General features: G+C 46.4%; 1 protein-coding gene across 1 annotated transcript; it reads left to right on the top strand.

Annotated features, from left to right (window-relative positions):
* Positions 1–1,748: 1,748 nt before the first annotated feature.
* On the top strand, positions 1,749–23,416 carry zgc:165507 (uncharacterized protein LOC561188 homolog). Its single transcript, XM_060048612.1, has 6 exons — positions 1,749–1,905; positions 12,609–12,900; positions 17,300–17,443; positions 18,083–18,889; positions 19,694–22,034; positions 22,095–23,416. Exons 2-5 carry the CDS (start codon positions 12,684–12,686, stop codon positions 19,975–19,977), a joined length of 1,452 nt encoding a protein of 483 aa, XP_059904595.1. The 5' UTR covers positions 1,749–1,905; positions 12,609–12,683; the 3' UTR covers positions 19,978–22,034; positions 22,095–23,416.
* The last annotated feature ends 767 nt before the right edge of the window (positions 23,417–24,183 follow it).

The following is a 24,183-nucleotide window of genomic DNA, read 5'->3' as shown; positions in this document are numbered from 1 at the left end:
CAATGTGTAAAACTGGATTAAAGTCATCCAGCTGAACCACTGTTGAGGAAATTCACTGACTTTTTCCAAAGCGACTTTGCAGGGCCACAGAGTTGCTAAACAGCTTACAAAAGAGTCAAGACTCACTGGTTCACCTAGACTCTGCCTACCCTCCCCCCCCCCCCCACCCCTTTTTTTACGCACTTGTTATGTGTTCTAGGTCCTGTGATTTAGCATAGCCATAGTGATTAGCATTTTGTATCATCTTATCCTAGCTATCTTCGTTGTACACAGGGCATGGGTTGACCTGATTGTTAGTGTTTGGCACTTGTTTCTATGAACCTTACTGTACCGACACAGCGATTTATTGTTGTTTCTATTTCTTCCGACAAATGTACGTACCTATTGTAAGTCGTCTTGGTTAAAAGTGGCTGCTAAATGCCCTGAATGTAAATGACGAAGCCGACTTGTTCAGGGATGAAAGCAGACACTGAGGATTGAACACAGATCAGCAGGGAGTCAAACAACCATAGCCACCGTAGGCTAAAGAAAAACGACATTACCCAAGAGGCAACACACAGATAATCCAGCAACCCAAACAAGCCTCAGATCTTAATGCAATCCATCAACACTGCATCATTGAATTAGTATTAATTCCCACCATCTGTCCATCCCCACCCCCCCCACCCCCCAATTTCCACCCATCTGTGTCCTTCAAAGCATGCATCGGTCGTTCTTTTGTCATCCATTCCTTCATGCGTCAATCCATCCATCCATCCATCCATCCATCCATCCATCCATCCATCCATCCATCCATCCATCCATCCATCCATCCATCGTACTATCTATCCAGCCCCCCGTCTATAAATCTGTCCGTCCGTTCTCTCATTCAGCCAGGCACATTGCGTTAGGTATGAACCTTAAATAGAACAGAGGACGCTTCGACACGAACGAACCCAGCTTAGAGGACACAGCACCCACGTGCTGAGTCACGAGCGCTGACAGCTCGGTTGATGCACAGGGGGCCACGTGACGCGAGTGCCTCGTAACGACCCGACGTCCCGGCTGCGGTTTCCCCTAGCAACGGGTATCATCCGAGTTCAAGATTTAATTAGAACGATTGCGATTGTTTTAAGGGATGATGGTTAAGAGATAAACAAATCATGTCCCATGATGAAAGCAGACAGTCCTTTTTGTCGGTGACAATCTGTCCCTAGGGGGTGTTCTTCATTTCCACGCGTCACTCTCACAAATAAACAAACAAACAAACAAACAAACAAACAAACAAACAAACAAACAAACAAACAAACAAACAAACAAACAAACAAACAAACAAACACATAGACACATATGGCCGTCGGTGTCTGTTTGACTTAATCCCCAAACAGAGCTTGTCATGATGTCATGATGACCTACTTCGGACCACGGCCCACCAGAACATTCGTCATATCTCCGACCGAAAATATTCAGCAAACACAACAGACAGGACACGAGGTATGACGCCGTGTTCCCCGGTGCCTCGCGCCGGTACCGTCCCATCCCTGCCCGCCCCCCCCCCCCCCCCCCCCCCCATCCCATCCATGGACCAATTAAAGAGATCCCTTCCCTCCCGCCGGCGGGATGGGATGGTGGGATGGAAAGCGAGGTCCGATGATACCGCCCACTGTACGCTCGGAGCCTTGGAGGAGGGTAGGCCCCGCCCACTGTACGCTCGGAGCCTGGGATCCGTGGGGCCACCCGGGTTACACCGCCCCCCGTCCGGCCCCGTGCGTCCCTACGTCACCGAGCGGCGGCGGCTTCCCCTGTGAGTGGATTCAAACGCTCCACACCAGAGACCCATCCTCGCGCAGCAGCACGAGCAGGTCAGCAGCGAGCACCCAAGGACAACACCGCCGCGGGACACGAGCCACGTCCTTACTGTCCGAGGTAAGCCGTGATGTGGCGCTCGATCAGTCGACTCGTGTGTGTAGGAACGCCGCTGTGTGTGTGTGTGTGTGTGTGTGTGTGTGTGTGTGTGTGTGTGTGTGTGTGTGTGTGTGTGTGTGTGTGTGTGTGTGTGTGTGTGTGTGTGTGTGTGTGTGTGTGTGTGTGTGTGTGTGTGTGTGTGTGTGTGTGTGTGTGTGTTCTCCCGGTCGCGTGCCCTCGCATCACAAAGAAACACTTTGCGCGCGATGCGACCGCGGTGTCTCCTTGACGACAGGATCCCGTCCTCGGCCGCAGTCGCCAAGGAGTCTAGTAGTTAAATATTTTAAAAGGATGTATCCCCGTGTCCCGTGTCCTCTATGTCCTGGGGACGTGACCACATTGGCTAACCCAATACAGGCGAGGTTTGGCCAACTCTAAATTATTGATCTTATTTGGTGGGACACCGAAGAAGGGCTCGAGAGGCCCCGCGGGTCGGCCGGATTCAACCGGTCTCCAGCCCGCGAACAGCACACAAACACACACCCACACAGACAGCACATCCCCGTCTTCATCCTGGGACCGCGGGCTATGATGATGATGATGAAGAGTCCCACCGCGTCGCATCAGTGTTGAATGTGTCTGATGATGTAGCCCACCACTCCACACCAGTCCCTGGTCTTCCCACCAGTCCTCCCACTTACAGGAGCAGAGGCGATACGTTGTCTGTTATGGTCCGTGTCTGTGGTGGGTCTCGTGGGCTAGCTAGACGAGTGGGGATGTTGTGTGTGCGTGTTTGTGTGTGTGTGTGTGTGTGTGTGTGTGTGTGTGTGTGTGTGTGTGTGTGTGTGTGTGTGTGTGTGTGTGTGTGTGTGGACAACACCGCCGCGGGACACGAGCCACGTCCTTACTGTCAGAGGTAAGCCGTGATGTGGCGCTCGATCAGTCGAGTCGTGTGAGTTGGAACGCCGCTGTGTGTGTGTGTGTGTGTGTGTGTGTGTGTGTGTGTGTGTGTGTGTGTGTGTGTGTGTGTGTGTGTGTGTGTGTGTGTGTGTGTGTGTGTGTGTGTGTGTGTGTGTGTGTGTGTGTGTGTGTGTGTGTGTGTGTGTGTGTGTGTGTGTGTGTGTGTGTGTGTGTGTGTGTGTGTGTGTGTGTGATTCTGCTTGTTAGCTGTCAGGATTAAGAAGCGAAGAACAGATGTGAACCGGAGATTTCAATGTTTTCTTAATTTTTAACAAAATGTGACAGAATGTCACTAGAGGAAGAATCGTCCACAACGTGCAACCTGCCTGACCGTTGCATTTCCAGTACAGTATTCGTAACATACGAAAAGTACCTTACGTTTTAAGAAACGTGACTTTAGTTTACGATCCTTATCCTTGTTGGAAGGTTTACGAGGCGCTTATCGCACCGCTCAAAGTGTCGGACGCTCTGATCAAAACAGAGTGTACTCTGATCAGCTTAGGAATGATGAGTACGGTCTTCTTGAAGACAGGGTTTCACTATAACCCCATCTCCATGTTATCTCCAAAGCACTCGAGTCACTGTGTAGCCTACATGCGAGGTTTACGGTTGTTTTAAAACGGCCCAAGATGTGTATTGCTGCCCCCCTTACACTTGTGTTTACTATTATGCCCTCAGATGCAAGTCTCTGTGGTGTCAACAGTCTGGTCCATTCACTTTTCCGCGATGGAAAAATATGAAAAGCTGCAGTGACGCTCTAATATGATTATTACACACAGCCAGCATGTGTTTACCCATCATTTAATTTAAACTTTAAAAAAAAACAGTGAAGTCCATTAATGTTTTGGTGCCTTCGTGGATGGGATGCCAGCAAATCATTGATTTACATTGTATTTCAATCCTTATTTTTCCCTCCTCGAATTCTCATGTAACAAACACACTTGTGGTTTTCCTGCTTCAAACGACCAGATGTGTAACTAATATCAGTAATGGTAGACGTTAACCTCAATATATTTTGTTCAGGCATTCTCTCCCCTCCCCCCCCTCTTTATCCATTCTCTTATCTTTATTAAAACAATGCCACAGCCTGCTTAACAGAGGATGCAGAGGATTCTGGGATTTGGAGTGTTTTGCTGTTTCAGAGATTTCAGTTTTGATTTGTTGCCATGTAAACTTGTAATTCACTTATTGTCGTTGTTCTACAAACAGCTTATAGTTTGTTACAAGTTTGTATACTGTTAAAACCACATACCAGAGCACTGCTTAACAGAGGCAGCAGAGGAATCTGGGATTTGGAGTGTTTTAGCTGCTTCTGAGATTTCAGTTTTGGGCGTCGCCATGTAAACATGTAATTCACTAATTGAGGTTATTCTACAAACAGCTACTGGTATGTTACTAATGTGCGTGTCTGTGTGAGTCATAGGATTTCTGGTACAGCCTCTTCACCTCAAACAAACTGTAATTATCTTTCTGTCGTCATCCAATTTGTCAACCCTGTCCTTTGTCTTACCGGAATATGCGAAGTTACCCACGTCATAGAAACGTTCCGGATGCTTTACAGGTTGAGGGCTGTTACCATCAAAAATAATAATAATATAGTGCTGTCCATGGAACGCAATGAACTTCATATCAGCTGATGAGCGGAGGAATTTAATCACTTATTTAATTGTGTTTATTTTGTACGCCATGGCTTAAGGTAACTCAAGGTCACACCAAACAAATATAATGTAATATATAACTTCATCAACCCTGTTTATACATTAATAATGCCTCCACATTTCCATATGCTTCTTGACCAACTTTCTTTTTAACTTGTTGACAAATCCATCAAAACCTTTGTCATTGGATTAATTAAGTTTTCGCCCAAGAAAGTCTTGGAGAATCGGTAACCCTATCGCATCTCTGACCTCAAATCAAAGATGAGAATTTCTGACGATCCCATTATACATAAAACCCCTACGCAGACGATCTAATTATTAACCGAGTCATTAGTTCAGCACCATCAAAGCAAGGCTGGATGGGAATCCAGACTTTAAAGGCCGTACACCTTTTGATGTGCCTTTGAGCACATCAAAGAACGGAGGCCTATACAATCGAAGCGTGGTGTTTATGTATTTTCACACAGGACCCCCTGCCTTACTGCGTTTATGTTCAGGATGCACGTAACCCACTAGTCTAGCGGGCCCCTCGTATTCAGGACGGCATTGTTTCTAACCTGGCCCTTTGAATCTACCGGGGGGGTCGTTTGTTCTCTTGGGACGGGCGTGGCATTGTTTACGGCAGGGTCCACCACTACACGCTGGTCGACGGGTGGGTGGGGTACAGAGGATCTGAGGCCGATTGTTCGGGCCCCGAGTGCACTTTGACCCGCGGTAACCACGGGAGCACCGAAACAACGTTTTTTCCCATCGGGTTGCCTAAGAGCCGTGAGCTCTTAGGTTGACTTTGACCTCTGAGTATGTGTGGTTGGGGGGGGGGGGGGGGGTCTGGGTCAAGGTGGTGGAGGCGGTGGGGTAACCACCTCACGGCTTTTGGCTTCATCACATGGGCTTCCAACATTGTGGTGTAGCCCTAAGAATGTATACAGTGCATTAACATTCAGGGCATTCAGCTGACGCTTTTATCAGAAGCTACTTACAATAAGTACTTGTCAGAAGGAAGAGAAGTAACGTATCGCTGTCTGTAAAGTAAGGATGTAAATAGAACCAAGTGCCAAGCCCTTACAATGGCTAGGCTAATCCGTTCCCTGTATGCAGCAAAGACAGCTACGATATCATGCTACATACTAAGTACTATTATTAAGTGCAAGGACAACATACTAAGTGCGTAACAGGGGTGTGGGGGTGATACGGGGGGGGGAGGTTGAGGGGGGAGGCTATGCAGAGTCGAGGTGAAACTGAACAAGTGAGACTTGAGTCTTTGGGACAACCTTTAAGGCTGCCAGTTCAGTTTGAATGTTATACTCTGACACACTGACCCTGGACGTGCCACTTTTATCTAACTCCGTAGCCAACAGGGTCACACCGTTAACAGACTCGGTCACACACCGTCTGGAGGTCTAATCAGATCTCACCCGCCCGACCCGTAGTAACGCTAAGACCTAGACACAACGGTGCTGGTGTTGTGTGTCACTGTCCACGTTGTGGCAGAGCTGGACCCGATCCAAGCAGAAGTAGTGTGTTGTGTTTCGTGCGAGCCAAGCAGGAGGAACATGTGTGTTGCCCCCCTTTACGGACAGATGCTGTGAGGGAAAAGGTCAGCACATTCACACCGAGCGCCTCGGGATTCAGCCCAAGACAACAGGGCCCCTTCGGACCCCAGTGGGCGATGGGAAAATATTCTCATGTGTTTATTTACTCCGACTCACTCACTCACTGGCCCACTCACTGGCCCACTCGTCATTCACACAGTGTCTGAACATGCAGTGTAATCCTGGGTTATAAAGTGCTAGGTATGTGTTTTGTAATTAATGCAGTTGGCACCCAACCCAGAACCGGTAGGGATGGCTGGGCTGGCCCTCTGCCATCCAGCCAGGAGCAAAATGGACATCTCTGAACTCCCACGTTTTAACGTCAGGTGGTGGAGTTATTTGAACGTTACAGCGCTCGTTAACACGCTGGGGGTCATCATGGCATTGGTGCTCATGGACTGAAGCGGAAAGGCTGTTTGACATCATCGGTAGCGTTTGACAGTGTTGCTGAAGCCACTTCCTGACAACATGGCCACTGTTTTCAGACTTTACAGAAAAGTCATTTTTTGATTGTCGTTTTCTCTTCAGAGTAAATGGTAAGTTATCTGCCAAGTCTTCTCAGCAGGGCCTTTTTAATAATATCAGGCAGTGTCCCGGGCCGACATACAAGCACATGGCCTCTGGTTCAGCTGGAGGCCTAATAACTAACTAATAACAACATGTTTTGCAATATCAATAGAAGTGGTTTCAGCCCCCCCCCCCCCCCCCCCCCCGGGACAGATTCCATGTAAATCCCAAATACTGTTGGTAAAATCGAAATGTTGTCAACTTCCATTTCATGTTCGAACACAAGTTTGATCATTCAAATTCAATTATTCAAATACTACAGAGGCACAACATGACGGTTATGCAGCTCCCGTGCAAGGATTTAACCGTCCCAAGAACATCACCCCACGGACATAGCTCCCTGATACGACCAAGCCCAGACACACACAATCACAACGCACACAACACGTCCTCAGAACGCGAAGAAAACTCTGGCCAAGTTCTCCTCCCTCCAGGCTGAAACCCAGCACTGTGTGGGGCTCTGAGCGCCCCCCTGTGAGTGCACGCTAAACCTGAGATCCCTCATCCCTCATCCCTCCACCCTCCACCCTCCAGCACTGGCGGCCTTCCAACACCGTTGACCTTGGAGCGAGGAGCCCACAGTCACAGAGCGAGCGCTCGCTCAGGGCCACTCCCCCCCCCCTACGCGTCAACCTTCCTACTTCCCTTCACTTGTTCCTTCTTTCTATCGCTCTTTCTTTCTTCTTTCCCCCCCCCCCCCCCCCCCTTCCGCTCACTCTTTTCATTTTCTCCTCTTTTCACCCCTATTGTTTACTTGGTTTTCTTTCTTCCCGTGTTTTATTTTTTAATGTTTTGCCCGTGTGACCCGAGAGTTGATGAACACGCCCGATCTGAGGAACGCCGTGTTCCCTCGGATCACGATACCGTTTAAACATTGTCTTACTCTCGTGCCGCTCCGAGACTGAGATTATGTTTGTTGTTTTATTTTTGGATTCCCCATGGCCGCAACAAGAGCCCTCCTCAAGATCTGGGCGTATTCTTGAGACCGGGGAGCCGGGCTAATTCGATTAGTATTATTGAATTAGCTTCCAGTGGTACGTCGCTGTGTGCGTGTGTCATTACACACATGAAACAGAAAGTTCAGTCTCGCTGGGTTTGAAACGAACGCTTTTCGTCGATGGTTGTCGACGATGGTATATGTCAAACTGCTTTCTTGTCGGTTTGAACTGGGGTTAAGCTTTTATTGGTACATCTAGGGCGGACACGTCGTATATCACAAAAGTTTCTCAATGGATTTCATTAGGCCTATGGATTATGTTTGAGAACACACTCTGTTTACCAATGAGTGGGAGATTATATCACTCGTTATGACTAACTGTAAATCAGACCAAATAATCCCTGTGTAAATAGCCAATAGCTAAGGGAGGTACTTGTAGCGGCCTGTGATTGGCTAAGAAGGGGTGAATTGGAAGAGTTACCACAGGTTTGGGTAGTTCTCTATTGTGTCAGCTGTTCTTTTAAATATTTGGTCAAGGTGACCCCTAATTCATTACCTTAAGTTAATAGTTACATATAATCATTACATAGCCATAGGGTCAGTAGGGGGCTGGGAGGGAGGTATTTGTTTTATATGCGATATCAGTATTAACATTTGCTCAACTGTTTTTGTACAGTTAAGTTGCATTCATTTCAATGCTTTCCCTTCAAACGGTCAATCTGTTGACCGTCAATCTGCTGGGATGCAAGCCAAACAAAAGTACTTCTACTGGGAATGTTCATTACCTTGCATCCCCCTAGCAACCAAACCAGTCTGCTCCTGACCACATAACACTAAATAAGGAGATAAGGAGCCCGTTCCTTTGCCTTGTTTTGAATCAACCTGACCTTATGGTTTCCATTCGACTCCTTCACGCTTCTTTTCTCAGAGCGACTTTCCCCCCCGTGAGTTATGTTCTCATGGAGCAGGTAAGGGGCTGGCGTCTCGCCCAGCGAGGCCTAGCGGTACGCTGTGGACATCAGGGGTTTAGGAACAACAACCATCGGGGGCCTAGTCTTTGGGCAGCATATGGCTCGGGAGGTCGAGCGAGATGGCTACTAGTAACCGTAAGGTTGCTAGTTTGAATCCCCGGCTCCTCGTAGCGGAGTGTCGAGGTGTCCCTGAGCGAGACGCCTCACCCTGACTGCTCATGACGAGCTGGCTGTCGCCCTGCGTGGTTGACACCGCCGTCGGTGTGTGAATGCGTGAATCAACGGGTGAATGTTAGGCAGTATTGTGAAGCGCTTTGAGTGGCCACTGGTAAGAATAGCGTAAATGTAAATGTAGTCCATCTACCCTCAACTAGCCTCTACCCCGTTTGAGCTTCTCGTCACAAACACACGGCGCAATGAAACCAGACAAGCAGAAAGCGTCTTCACCGTGAAGTGCAGCGTCGTCACGGTGGATAAAAACCAGCCTCCACATCTCCTCTCCTGGTGCTGAGTCTCTGCTGGTGCCCAGCCAATAATCAGATTATCCTGGGATTAGAACCTACTGTATATCCCCCCCCCCCCCCCCCCGGAGGGAGGGAGGCGGTAAGCCCTCTTTGATTTATAGAGCGCAATGCATGGAAAATACACAGTAGGAGAGCGAGGAGAGTGTTTTTTTTTTTTTTCCGAGGCTGGACATGGGTTCTAGGAATGTGATGTAAACAATTCACCCCAGAGCGCCTGACTTGACTGGAGGGCGTTGCGCAAGAGGTGCACAGCTTACTAGGGCGGGGGGCTGGGGCCCTCTCGAGGACCCCTGCTGGGGATTGGGGGGAAGGTGGACGGGGGGGGGACGGGCATGTAGGGGCCCGTCCTGTTTACACGATGCGTACTGAAGTATCGCTTGTGTTATTAAGGCCCCTTTGTTATGTTATGGACACCCAAAGGAATGTGTATATAATGTTCCATACTATTCTCCGGAATCGACTGTAAACACTCAAACATACAGTTGATGATGATAGGGGGGGGGGGGGGAGGTGGGGGGGGTATCAGATATTGTAAAAAGGAAGAAAAGCTATTATCAGTGCTTGCACAACTGATTGTAATTTAAATCGATTAGTCCGGAAATATTCCCATCATATCTTCAGATTTAAAACATGATAGATTTCGTCTTTATGTTACAGTTTTAGTACAGGTCTTATGTGGTATGCAATGTCTTCACGTTTGTGTGTGTGTGTAAGTGTGTGTGTGAGCACGTGTGTGTTTGTGTTTGTGTGTGTGTGTACGTGTATGTGTGTGTTTAAAACCTGATATCTGGTGAGTGGATGAAGGGTGCAGACATGATTTATTAATGACCGGGGCTTTTCATTTTTTTTCGTCCCTTTGCTTTTCTGAAACCCATTTTCATCAAGTGAAGAGGGTGAAACCTCTCAAGCATATGTTTATATATAGGTGTGTCTGCCGAGGGACTGTTTTTCACTGTCAGCTAGACGTAGCCTACAGTGAGATAATGGAAAACCAGGCATTTCAACACATGTAGAACTGAATATGTGACTAGCAAAAAACACGTTCTCTTGTGGTTGCACAGCTGTGATACCAAACAGGAAAATAGATTCATACGTTGACTCATTTCGTACTCGTGCCAGTTTCCTGTTACCAGGAAGTGATTGTGACACGCACCACCAACTCCTTTCACCCTTCTCCGATCACTACCCTCACACCTGTTTCGTGTGAGTGAAGTGAAAGACTTTAAAGACTATTGTCTTTAAAGGAGACACAGGGTGAGTCTAGTGTACAAAACAGCATCCCCACAGCTTCCCTCCCTCCAGAGTCACAGAGATGCTCAAATGATTTGATCTGGCACTTCATGCACTCACCTGTTCTAATTGTATGTTGTACGTCCTGGCACTTAAAAATAGTACTTTGTGTATCGTGTAGCATCTTATCCTAGGTATCTTTGTTGCATACAGGGAAGGGGTAAACCTATCAATTGTAAGTGCTTTGCACATTTTTGTTGTGTTTCGCTGCTGTTTTCTTCACGGTTCTCCTCTTAACGGGACCCTTTACTGTCATGGTGGTGTGACCCTTGTATTTAAATCGATTATGGGTGTAACTCGTTCTATCGTGACCCTCCATCCCAAACAGACACTCTGCAACGTTAAGTGTGCTAAGCAGAATGTCGCCCAGCACCCCGCCCACCACCACCACCACCACCACCACCACCACCACCACCACCACCACCTGCTTGCTTCTGCTCTGTATTGTATTTAACCTACACAATGGGGGGAGATACCTGACGGACCCCATGGGGGATTGTATAGTGCCCCCTGTCGACAAACGTTTGTATTCTGTATCTGACATCTGTGTGGTAGGCCTTAAACCCTACAGCTTGGAAAAGAGTGAAACCATACCGCCAAACTAAAGTGTATCCCCATTTAATGCAAAAAATGCCTATGACATGATTGACGTGATGATTCCGGACAGAACTGCTTATGACGGGGCATTTTTTTTGCTTTATGCCTCAATCAGCACAAACTCGATATACATGCGCGCCGTCCCCTAAAGGTCAACACAAAAGTATTGATTCCCCTCAAGCTTTTATTGGTCCTGTACACTTACTCCTGGACTCTCACACTCCCTCCCTGTGTGAGTTCACCGACGGACATGTGCCGGGAGATTAGGCTCGGAGGAAAGGGGGTAAAAAAGCAATACGTTGAGGATTAGGAAGGCGAAAATAATGTGATTAGCCCAGAGCTTCCAACTTCCAACTGTGTGTGTGTGTGTGTGTGTGTGTGTGTGTCTGCTTTTCCTTTCTAAGCCAAGTCTTAGTATAGCGGCGTTAAAAGCACAATTATCGCTCTCGGCTTTGCTGAACACATGGTTGTTCTGTTTGCTTTGTAAACAGTAGCACCTGATTTGGACCCCTACCTCTATCCCACCCTACTCCTCCCTCTATTCACCGCTTCAATCTCCTCCTACTTTTCCACTACTCTGCCTCGGGGAAGGAGATAACAGTGTGTGTGTGTGTGTGTGTGTGTGTGTGTGTGTGTGTGTGTGTGTGTGTGTGTGTGTGTGTGTGTGTGTGCTTGGAGGTGGGTTGTTCAAATCACCTGGGCCAAGTGGGCGGGGCAACACCTGGTCACCCAGGTAAGACGAGTGTTGACCTTATTTAGACACTTTGGAAAGTTAACACAGAAGACAGGAGTTAGTGTGTGCATGCGCCTGTGTTTGTTTATGCGCATGCGTGTGAATGTGTGTGTATATGCGTGTGTGTGTGCGTGTGTGTGTGCATGTGTGTGTCTGTGTGGTATGTTTGCACGTGCCTTGCCTTCTCCTGTTCCGGCTGGGCTGGTATGTCCTTCTCCTCGGGCAGGTCACATTGGAGCTAGGTCCCGCCCCCCTTCCCAGTCCTACCTTTCCACTCCAGGGCCCACCACCACCACCGCTCCGTCACTAAGGGACTGGTTCTCTGCCAACGGCGAATGCTCCCAACAAGCAAATAGCGCGACCAACCAGCCAATAGCGCGACCAGCCAGCCAATAGAATGACCAACCAGCCAGTAGTATGACCAACCAGCCAATAGCGCGACCAACCGGCCAATTGCGCGACCAGCCCGCCAATAGCGCGTCCAGCCAGCCAATAGCACGACCAACCAGCCAATAGTGCGACAAACCAGCCAATAGCGCGACAAACCAGCCAATAGCGCGACCAACCGGCCAATAGCGCGACCAACCAGCCAATAGCGCGACCAACCGGCCAATAGCGCGACCAACCAGCCAATAGCGCGACCAACCAGCCAATAGCGCGACCAACCGGCCAATAGCGCGACCAACCGGCCAATTGCGCCACAAACCGTCCGATAGCGCCACCAACCGACCAATGATGCGACCAGCCAGCCGATCGAGCCACCAACCGGCCAATAGCGCGACCAACCGGCCAATAGCGCGACCAACCGGCCAATAGCGCGACCAACCGGCCAATAGCGCGACCAACCGGCCAATCGCGTGACCTTGCTTCTTCTTCTTCTTCTCCTTGTTTGCAGTGAGCAGCGATCTCCCCGCCCTCCACGCCCGCCCATCCACCCCCCCCCGTCCCTCTGTCCAGAGCCAGGTCTGCGATGCCCCCCCCGGCGAAGGCCGTGGCCGCCGTGGAGCCCCCCGATGGAGGCTGGGGCTGGGCGGTGGTCCTGGGAGCCTTCATCTCCATCGGCTTCAGCTACGCCTTCCCCAAAGCCACCACCGTCTTCTTCAAGGACATCCAGAAGATCTTCGGGACGTCCTACAGCCAGACGGCCTGGATCTCCTCCATCATGCTGGCCGTCATGTACGCCGGAGGTAAGCCCCCCCCCACCCAACTGGTGGTTAGGTCTGGTGAATCTCTCTGTCTCTGTCTCTGTCTCTGTCTCTGTCTCTTTCTCTTTCTCTTTCTCTTTCTTTGTCTCTCTCTCTGTCTCTCTCTCTCTCTCTCTCTCTCTCTCTCTCTCTCTGACTACCTCTATCACACACACAAACACACACACACACACACACACACACACACACACACACACACACACACACACACACACACACACACACACACATACACACACACACACATACACACACACAAACACACACACACATAATCATGAAACATTAATATAAATACTGCTATTAGATTTTTTTATGGAAATAGAAAAGGATTTTCGAAAATCGAGTGATTTTCGAAAGATGACATCTTTATTATTCTGATGATGGGTCATTTGGGTCATATTGAGAAGCGACCCATTTGGTCGTTTAGGTCGGAGATCATGCTAAACACACACATCACCGCTGTGCTTCGGGGAACGCTGTAAACAGTATGTTTAAACAAAACCACAAGCCAATATTTGGCACAATTTAAATCATTATGTTTGTGTAATGTCCAAGAAATATACAGAAGTAAACAGAAGGCCAAAGGCCATAGGGAAAAAAACAAAAATCGCATCTTTTCACATCCAATTTCTGATCTTTTATTGGAGTTAAGAAAGTTGGCTGACTACTAAAGCTGACGCCAAAATTGAAATGTCACCATTTTGACCTTGACTCAATGCCAAATATCCGAACGTCAAATTGTACAAGTTGTTGCCAAGGGCAACTTGAAGCTTCATAATCTGAATAAAAACAAGTACTAAACTGTCGTTTAAGTACTTGTTGAGGATGTTTTATACATTTCTGAAGGATGCATCAATACTTCCCTCAGAAGCTTCGACAAAATATGTCCAAATGCTACACTATAGTGTTTCACCGAGGTGCTAAGAGCTATGGAAGTGTAAAACAAATACTGGACATTTTGAAGGACATGGCAGGTATTCACTGACCTGTATAAAGTGCCTTCCTCCCATTGAAAAGCGCTTTTTAAACTTCTCTTCAGCAAACTTACCCACACACCTCTCTGCACTGAACAGCCGTCCGTCTTATTAACTGGGGGTATTTTTTGTTCCACTTTCATGACTCATATGTCAACCCTGATGATTCATATAATTATTCAGGTAACCGGGTATAATTACTCAGGTATTATTACTCAGGTGTTATAATAACTAGACTCTGCCCTGACTCATATGGACGTTATCGTCGTAGTTAACCCAGGGGTTCCTGAAGACTGTGGAATTACCTCGGCCCCTAGTGAAATCCGCAACATATGCTCATTACCCTGTCTGAAAAGAGAGTGAGGTGATCACGATGTCTCTGTACAAACAGTTCACCAATGCAGCCTCTGCCTGTGCAGCCTTTAAACTCATTCACAATCAAATTAAGCCATAAAGAAATGAAGGCATTCATATATACGTTTTTGAAAAGAACACTTGCACACACCGACAGCGGAGACAACCACATAAGGCCACCGCCAGCTCGTCGGGAGCAGTTGGGGTGAGGTGTCTTGCGAGGGAAACCTCGACACTAGGAGGAGCCGGGGATCGAACTAGCAACCGTCAGGTTACAACTTGTCAACCCGCTATACCTCTTGAGCCACTGCCGCCTTACTTTAGAAAATGTTATGGCCATCCCACTAGGTCCCATGCAACCAGCCACTTATGGCTCGTGACCCAGAGGTTGAAAACCACTGGTCGTTCACTGTTTAAATGCACCGTCCTGTTCCCTGGTTACTGACGAGCTTCCAGGATACGAGAGAGAGACGGTTCATTTCCGAGACGGTATGACCGGTACGGCCCCTCAGCTGAAGTGACGAGCAAATATTGACCCAAGTGTTAATTTAAGGAGTGTCGACCATCACACCGGTTCTCCCGCCTTGTTCTCCCGACTGGGCAAGGGGTTCAGATGTTACGTTACTACTCGTTTAGTTTAAATAATAATTAATATCTATAACAAACGATACACATTGAGAACCGATAGCCCCCTGAGACGTCCCATCTCCCGTTTGCATTGCTACTATATTTGCTTCACTATCGGTGTTTGGCTCAAAAGAGGGGTTCAGCACTGCGTACCTTGAGAGAGCTACTCTGGGGTAATATGCTAAGCAGGCTTTGTCCCAGTGCAGCCGTTCTTAACCTGAGCAATGCCTTTGTTCCAGATCGCCGGTTGATCTTTTTTCACTATGCGTCAGGAGAGCAGGAGAGCACAGTGAGGTCCTATTTATTTACATTTGCATCGCCAAACATTTGCATTGTGAAATATGTTAACCATTTTACCCCCTCTCATCTCTGGATCAAAAAACGTTGCCTGCAGACCTTTTGTTAAAGTAAACACTTATGCCCAGAAAGCATGGCCCTGTCAGGAAGTACGTGAAGGAATGTTTCGGAATTTGAACACGGAAAATTAGGCTTCACTCCTTATTGAGACATACATTCCTGTTCGGGGAGCGTGGCTCGGTTAAAACAATAGATTCCCGTTTTCTTGTGTCATGCTGCAAGGACTGAGTCTTGATTTGTCTTTGTAGGATCTCGGCTTTGTGTCAGAGCGCTAAGATGCGTTTTGTGTTGCTTTTGTTTGGCTACGATCTACCCAACCACCTGTCCACCCTGTCGGCCTGGTTAGATTAGCCCCATAAAAGACTGTGGCTGTGACGCTGCCAGAAAAAGACATAGTAGAAATAGTTTCCACAGTCAGTGGTGCGAGGAACAAAGCAGCCGCGCTATGATCGCACATCTAGTGACAATGACCTCACTGTCAATCAAAGACGGTGACTTCTGCTTTGGAACGCATTCAAGAGTTAGGGGAAGATTAAAAAGGGCCCTTTCCTCATGGCTAACCCTTTGTTTTGTTTTTATTTATTACTGTTCGTTTTTTGGTGGTTTTAAAAGCGAGAAAGGTCATCTCAGTGTAGTGTGCCAACATGTCACACACACAGGGAGTGTGTGAGCGGTTTGATATTTGACTACGCTCCCTAACTCTGCGGAGGCTGGGGTCCAGGTGGCGGCGGTGGTTACGTCACGTGTAGAGACGGGGATTTCCCTGAACTGCGTTATCTTCCGTGTTATCATAAACCGACTCTGCAGAGGCCCGGAGATCAACTGGCTGGGAGCGCACACACGAGGGCGCACGACTTCATGACACGCTCAGACTAAGTATAAGAATAAGAACACAAGGATATGACAAAATAAGAACACAAAATAAGAAGGACACAAAGTAAGAACACAAAATAAGAAGAACTCAAAATAAGAAGACAAAATAAGAAGACAAAATTAGATGGAGAGGAAATCATAAGAACACAAAATAAGAAGAAACTAAATAAGGAAAACACGAAATAAGGACAGAAAATAATGACGCAAAATAAGAACACAAAATAAGAACTTGTGGGGGGGGGGGCGGAGGGATTTGGATGCAGGTCTGTGTCTCAAGTGCTTCGTTCCGTTTGCTAAACACATCACCCAAAGGGTCATGGAAAGATATGGGAAAACATAATGTGTGTCATTCCCGTTTGGGAAGCGGAACGTGGTATATTTAGCTTGGCTGGCGTTTGGTCCGCACTGTAATGATGTCCGTGAGGGGGGGGGGGGGGACTGTGTGTGTGTGTGTGTGTGTGTGTGTGTGTGTGTGTGTGTGGGGGGGGGGTCTCGCTGCGGAGGATAAGCCCATTTCAACAGGCGTTAATGCACTGGCTCAGGGGCTTCCCGTCTCGGCCAATCAGGGCCCTCGAGATCCGCAGAGAATGCTGATCACAGCCCTGTATGCAAATGAGCTGAACTTGTTTCCTCAAGGACAAACTACACAGGAAAAAAGGGAGGGGGGAATTCACGCGGGGGGGAAATGTCAGATGACCTCTTTTGCTCGTCAAGGTTTTTTTTTTTTTAAAGACACAATGACTGACAGAACCACAATAACGTGCCTTGCTTAATGACTTTAATTTCTTGTTGTCCTGAATTTTAAGTTTTTACAGTTGCTAGACACTAGTCTCTTTATAAATATTGAGTAGTGTGTAAATTGACATGAATCAAGATATATACTGCCGTTTCTTATATTTATGTAATATTTTAAGTTTTTCTCATAATCACAAGGGCTAATTAAGTTGAAAAAGTAGTAACCATTCCAATAGGTGTACCATTATTAACTTGTGTTACATATATAATATATATTGCGTGTTACATAAATTGTGTTGTATATATTAAATATATTATATATATTGTTGTGTAATATAAATTATTATATTGATGATATATATGATAGATATTGTGTGTTATATATATATATATATATAAAATATGTCACATCTATATAATATATGATATATTCTATTATATTGTGTGTTTCCCTCCAGGGCCCATCAGCAGTATCCTGGTGAATAAGTACGGCTGCAGGCCCATCATGATCATGGGGGGCTTCCTGTCCTCCATCGGCATGATCTCCGCCTCCTTCTGCAACAGCATCGTCCAGCTGTACATCTGCATCGGGGTCATCGGAGGTGAGGCCCCACGCCGGCCATAAGCCCGCTTACCGCTCACCCGCTAAGCACCGGCTTCGGAGAACACCGTTATAAATAGACAAAGTGCTCGTAGCCGTCGCTTGTCATTGTTGTCATGTCCCTGGTGGTGGAAACGATCTGACTGTTAGTGGGGGGCATAGGTCATTTTCGTTAGCCTCATAATCGCCAAAGTCAAATTTTTAGTTTTCGGAAAAACTGAAAAAATAAATAAAATTGGCAAACAACACATAGGATGTTTTTATATTTTATATACTGTACCGCTAAATTCGACGGATGTAGCCAACAAATATATATAGCAATGAGGCAAAGTGGAGCAGAGTTGGGCAATTTGGCCCAAATATGACCGAGGCAGTTATGCTATTAGGCTAAGGATACGGCATTAGTAGCATCTGAATAACTGTTGTTTTATTCATGTTTAACTTAACTAAATTGAATATCGATTTTAAATGATTTAGCTGTTGGTTATAGCCAAGGTCATAGGTCATAGGGTAGAAGCATTCGAATAATAAATGTTTGCATCGCTATTCAGGTTCCGGCCTGGTCCTCATGGCATAGGTCATGGGTCAAAGGTCATAGGGTCACAGAAGTGTTTGAATCATAAATGTGTTGGTCCTTCAGGTCTGGGCCTGGCCTTCAACCTCCAGCCCGCGCTGACGATGATCGGCAAGTACTTCTTCAAGAAGCGTCCCATCGCCAACGGCATGGCCATGGCGGGCAGCCCGGTGTTCCTCAGCACGCTGGCGCCCTTCAACCAGTACCTCTTCAACGCCTTCGGCTGGCGCGGCAGCTTCCTCATCCTGGGGGGCATCCTGCTCAATTGCTGCGTGGCGGGGGCCCTCATGAGGCCCCTGGTCCCCCCCCGGGCCAAGAAGGACGAGGAGCTGGCCCCCGCCGCCCTCACCGACGGCCCGAAGCCGGAGAAGCTGAGCGTCTGGGAGACGGTGAACCGGCACCTGGACCTGTCGCTCTTCAAGCACCGCGGCTTCCTCATCTACCTGTCGGGAAACGTCATCATGTTCCTGGGCTTCTTCTCGCCCATCGTCTTCCTGGCCGCCTACGCCAAGGACATGGGCGTGGACGAGTACTCGGCCGCCTTCCTGCTCTCCATCCTGGCTTTCGTGGACATGTTCGCCCGGCCCACCATGGGGCTGCTGGCCAACTCGCGCTGGATCCGCCCGCGCATCCAGTACTTCTTCTGCTTCGCCGTGCTCTACAACGGCGTGTGCCACATCCTGTGCCCGCTGGTCAGCGACTACACGGGCCTGGTGGTGTACGCCGTGTTCTTCGGGTTTGCGTTCGGCATGGTGAGCTCGGTGCTGTTCGAGACCCTCATGGACCTGGTGGGGGCGCCGCGCTTCTCCAGCGCGGTGGGGCTCACCACCATCGTGGAGTGCTGCCCCGTGCTGCTCGGACCCCCGTTGGCAGGTAATGGACCGGTCCGGAATCCCCCCCCCCCCTCGGGACGCAAGTGTTGTTGTTAAGTGTTGAACTAAACGTTTGAAAACAAGTGTTTTGCAATATGGTTTCCCTAAAAGGTGACGTGTTACACCACCAGGTGTGAGTGTGATTAGGCGTTGCAAGCCGTTTTGAAAATCTGCCTCTTCTGACATTACAAGTGGCCGTGTCCACCTAGATGTGTGCTGGATAGCAAAGGTTGCTCATCTATCTGTCATACATCTAGGTGGACACGCCCAGATGTCAGAAGAGGCAGATTTTTAAAACGTCTGGTAGCGGCTAATCACACTCACACCTGGTGATATAATATCTAACCTTTAAGCAGATCTCAAACTATCCGTATCATCTTAATATGATATAATATCTAATATATATGTTATATTGTGGTGTGTGTTGTTTTTGTCTGGGTTTGTTTTATCTTGGCGTCCATTCGTCACGTTGCTGGCTGCTTGACCTTTTTAAAAGTGGCCTGAAATGCTCCAGACCTTTTGTTTAATTCGTAGGATTAGCAAGAGAAATTGAGTAATATAAAAATACAATAGTCAGAGTATAGCGAAGGCATTTATATCGTCCTGACCACAAACAACAAACATTGTTCAGATTGAAAAGTATTATTCTCTTTTTGTTTATAATTTATAGTTTAGTCTCTGTTTGAGCCAAGGGGATGAACATTTCCATCCAGCATAAAACCAATAGGCTTGTGACTAAATTTAATTTATTTTAATTAAAAGTTGCACAGATTAGTTTTTGACTCAACTTTTCGCTTTCTTCCAGGCAAACTGGTGGACGTCACAAAAAGCTACAAGCAGATGTACTTCTGCTGCGGCGTGGTGGTCATCATCGCGGCCATCTGGCTCTTCATCGGCAACTTCATCAACTACAGACTGCTGGAGCGCGAGCGCAAGCAGGCCGACTCGTACAAAAGGACTGAGACGGACGACCCCGACGCCGCAGTGCAGTACCGGAAGGGCTCTGAGGGGGGCGACAAAGCCACCGCCGAGCTGGCCAAGAAGGACGGCAAAGACGGGGAGGCCGTGCAGCGGGAGACCAACATCTAGTCGGGTCCGTTGGTTCTGACACTGTGACCTCCTCGCTTCCACCGCCACCAACAACAACAACAACAACAATAGCAACAAACACCGCCACAACTCCCAAAGCACACCACGCTCCGATCTGCTTGTGGAGTTCGGGAGCGGGAGAGTACAGAGCGGTTCCGAACCCGGGCTTCTTTGGAAGTCTTATCGTCAGAACTCCTCCAATACTAACTGCCAAAGTAACAACTGTTTTTTTATAAGATGTTGGTGAGGATTCACCGTAACCGTCGTCGTTTTTTGTCGTCCATAATTCCAACCTCGCGTATTACCGAAGTATCACCATGGAGACATCGTTGACGCGTGTAAAACAGGGTCTCGGCGTTGAGACTTTAAAACCAGGGTTCTTGTGTTTGAACAGTGATATAATGTTGTTTTGTTTGTTTGTTCTATGTATCAATCCTACGCTGTGGTTCCCATGGGAACAGTTAAACCATGCGAAGTCATCCACTTCCTTCCAGGGCACTGCATTTCACTGATCCGTTTCTGGAGATCAGCAAAGAGGTGAAAAAGAGTCACGTTACTACTTGTGTGTAATTATGACTCAAATAGTTAACTTCAAATTGCTAACTGTAATGTAGTGGGAGCCAGACTGGGTGTGATGGTCGAAGCCACCACTGTTAATCCCTGGTGAGGTCCTTTTTACACGGCAGCCCGCCCTTATCAACATATTATCATGTTCTTCATCTGGCAAAATATTTAACCCTCCTTAATCGATTACGCCAATTTAAAAAGAAATCCACTGCTAAATGGCGACAAGGAGTCAAATAATGAGCGAAGCCCTAAAGAAAAAACAGATGGGTTCACAGATTAATGTTTTGTTGAGGAAAGGATGTAGTAAAGAATGTTGAATTTGTGCTGTTTATCACCTGCTCCATATTGAAAAATGCAGGCCACATATGCTGCACCAAAGTCAACAAAATCAAGAGGCTGCATTTCATTCCAGAAACATCTTGAGGGATACATTTCATTCATTTCAATGTACTCCATCTTTCTGGAGCTTAAGAAGTGAGATTGCAGCAATGACGAAATCGTCATGTACTGTTCTTTGACCAAACATGGAGCCATAAACAACACAATGTGGTTTTAAGCACTTCGACAGGGAAATGCATATCTCCCAGCACGCAAGGTTATTCTGAAGAATAACAGAAATGAATACAGAATATATATTCTGGAGGTGTTCTGCCTTAACCGTAATGATTGAATGCCGTGAGGTTGTGCAAGCAAATACTTTTGAGTATTACACCATAAAGGAACGATGAGCCTTTTGTTGACAATGGCATTCATGCTGCGGTGCTGTGGTATGTCGTTGCATTTTGCTGTTGTGGTGCGTCGTTGGTATTTATCGTAACAAAATCATAGAATATTTTTGTACAAAAACCGACAAAAAAACACAAAAGAAAAACAAATAACTGCTTTTTGTTTTGAGACAGGATGTGGGCTGTTTGTGAAGAATTTTAACCCAACTAACAACTCGCATTAACTTTAAAACGTTGTCTTCCTATCTAATAAATCCCTGCTAACATTCATGCTATTCTGGATGTAAAGGAATATTAGGGATTCCATTGTCTGTGATATATACTTAAATAATTTAAAGGTTGGGTATGGAATTCTTTTTTTTGGCCATTTTTGCAAAATTACTTGAAATCCTTATCATAACCCACTTACAGCCACTGAGTTAGAAGTACTGACATGACAATTAAACCAGTCAATCATCTGTGGAACGGGCAGGGCTCGAAAAAACTCCAGCCAATGATTTCCAGAACCACCGAGTGTCATTGGACAGTAAGTACGTCAATCAAACGGTCGTGCTGCACTCCCCCTCCCCCGCTCCCAGCGCGTGACCCCTTCGTGCACGTCCTCAAAGCTCGTGACCCAGAGCAAGCTTCTGTTTTATTGTTATCCTGCGGTAGCTACTGGAGCTAGCTAACTAGCTAATCCACATTTGGACCTAGCACTAGAAGACAACCCTAAACTCCAACCTAGCTAGCCTGGCTCACTCTCGCGCATCTGTGTTCGCGCTCGTGCATGATTGCGCGTCCATGTACTTGGAGTGGGTGGAGTCAGAGTCAGCGTTGAAGGAGAGGGGGTAGGACCATTTGAGTTGTGTATTTTCAAAATCTGCTGGCATTTCGCAAATCCCATATCCAACCTTTAATTATTGCAAAATATTAAATAGATTAAAATGTATGCTCAAAAGTGTGTCATGAATTGAATCCAACATTGGTCAAATGTCGTACTTGATTGAAGAAGCCATAGCAGTGTTGTGAATCTGGAGAACTTGGAAGTATTTTCTGATCAAAATAATTTCTCTCTAACTCTTTCCCGATTTAGTTGTTGCTTTATAGGAATTACTTGAAATGTCTATTTTAATTTGTTTCTACTGATGTAGACTAATTTAATTGTTAAGTTAATGGTTATGTGCTCCTGAAAATAAACATTATTCAGAAAAAATAACAATCATTTCAATATTAGTTTTAATTGACTGGACTCCTGAAAGGGTGGACAATTAAATCAGCTTTCAAATCACATGTTCATCTTGAAAACATCTGTTTCTACAATGTACGACTAATTAGAAAGAAATTAATGTTTGTTTGCTTTGTCACAGCTCTGTGGTTGGTGATTAGGGTATTTATGGATCTGCTTGTGCATTAATCGTCATCCATCTACAGGGAATCGAGTATTATTCACAGAGAGCACTGTGGGCAATGAAGTGGCATCATAAGCCTCACCAGGACATTCCCTGTGTTGCTCTAGAACACCACTCTGTCCGGGCAACCGATTCAAACTGTGAGGTGTTTTTTTTTTAATGTTTGTTTGTTTGCTGGGTTATTTTGTTCTGGATTTTGCTTTTCTCACCTGATAAACCTGTACAACGAAGAACATTAGAATGAAGCACTTTTTCATGGCACTTTTTCTGTGGCGCTGGCTTGTGTACAAACTAGAATCCTCCCTATGCAAACATACACGTTGTAGTTGCCTTGTGTCCTGCTCATTGTGTGAGGTCCCAGCCTTGACCAAACTCGTCACCGCGACCACACCGTTGTGAAGGTATTGTCAGGGTTTAAGAAACTTTGAAACAACTCTGAGAAGGCTCGTTGTCTGATGTCAATGCATAGGACAGCAAAACAGTCTGTGATATTGACATAAGTATTGACGTTTGACCTGTCCTAAGAGATTGTTACCTATTCCCGTTCAAAACGAGGTTTAATAACATATAGGGGCATATTATCGTTTCACTTTGAATAGACACGTTGATGAGTTCAATACTAATCACCAAGATCATTTATCACCTAGTATGAATTTGATCGCTCAAATATGTGTCACATGCTAAAATTGTATTGGTATAACTTGTATGTTATGTCACGTTGTGTGTGCACATAGTTGTTAATAAAACTATCACACAGGCATTCTCACCTGTTTATTTCAAATATGAATGTTTATATAAGTGTAAATGAATTGTGGCAGGACCAAATTTTGTTGTGCCAGACGTAGTTAACACTTAGTATGTTATCGCACATGTATTCCTGTAAAGAGCCTTATAAACCTTATCACTTAGTATCCACCAAACAGTGCTCACTATTTGCTTGTGTTTTTTTTTTTTTGTGTTCTTTCTTTCCTTTCATTTGCTCACACGTTCATAACATTGTTGACGTTGATGGGAACAAAGCAAACACTCGATTTGGTTTCCAATTGCTAGGCAGTTTAAGGTCAAGAGGATTGTATCCCTGAATATGAGTAGAGCGGTGCTTTTCTAGCCCCTGCATGGCTCGATTAAAACAGTATTACCTTGTTTGATTTCTAAAATCAATATTTCCCTTTGTTTTGACCTTGTCTTAGAAACAGGTCAAGATGGAGTTTAGATTAACCAAATGGATGCCAAATTGGTGACGCTGCTAATTACAGGTCATCAACCCTGGCAGTTATTCTTAAATGATGAATCCGTAAGTCTTTGGTTGCGAAGAAACAGTGCCTTAATGAAGTGAACTAAACATTTGAAAACCAGTGTTTTGCAATAGTTTCTTAAGCTGTTGTTCAGAAGTCTAACAAACTACAATCATCTTAATATAATAATATATATATTGTATTGAATCTATATCTAATATATAATGTCACTCTATTATTACTCCTTCTGTAGATGTGTTTCGACACCTATGACAGGGTAGCATCAAA

The sequence above is a fragment of the Gadus macrocephalus genome, chromosome 4, assembly GCF_031168955.1.
Source record: "Gadus macrocephalus chromosome 4, ASM3116895v1".
Lineage (NCBI taxonomy): Eukaryota > Metazoa > Chordata > Actinopteri > Gadiformes > Gadidae > Gadus > Gadus macrocephalus.
This window is presented reverse-complemented; position numbering and strand designations above follow the sequence as displayed.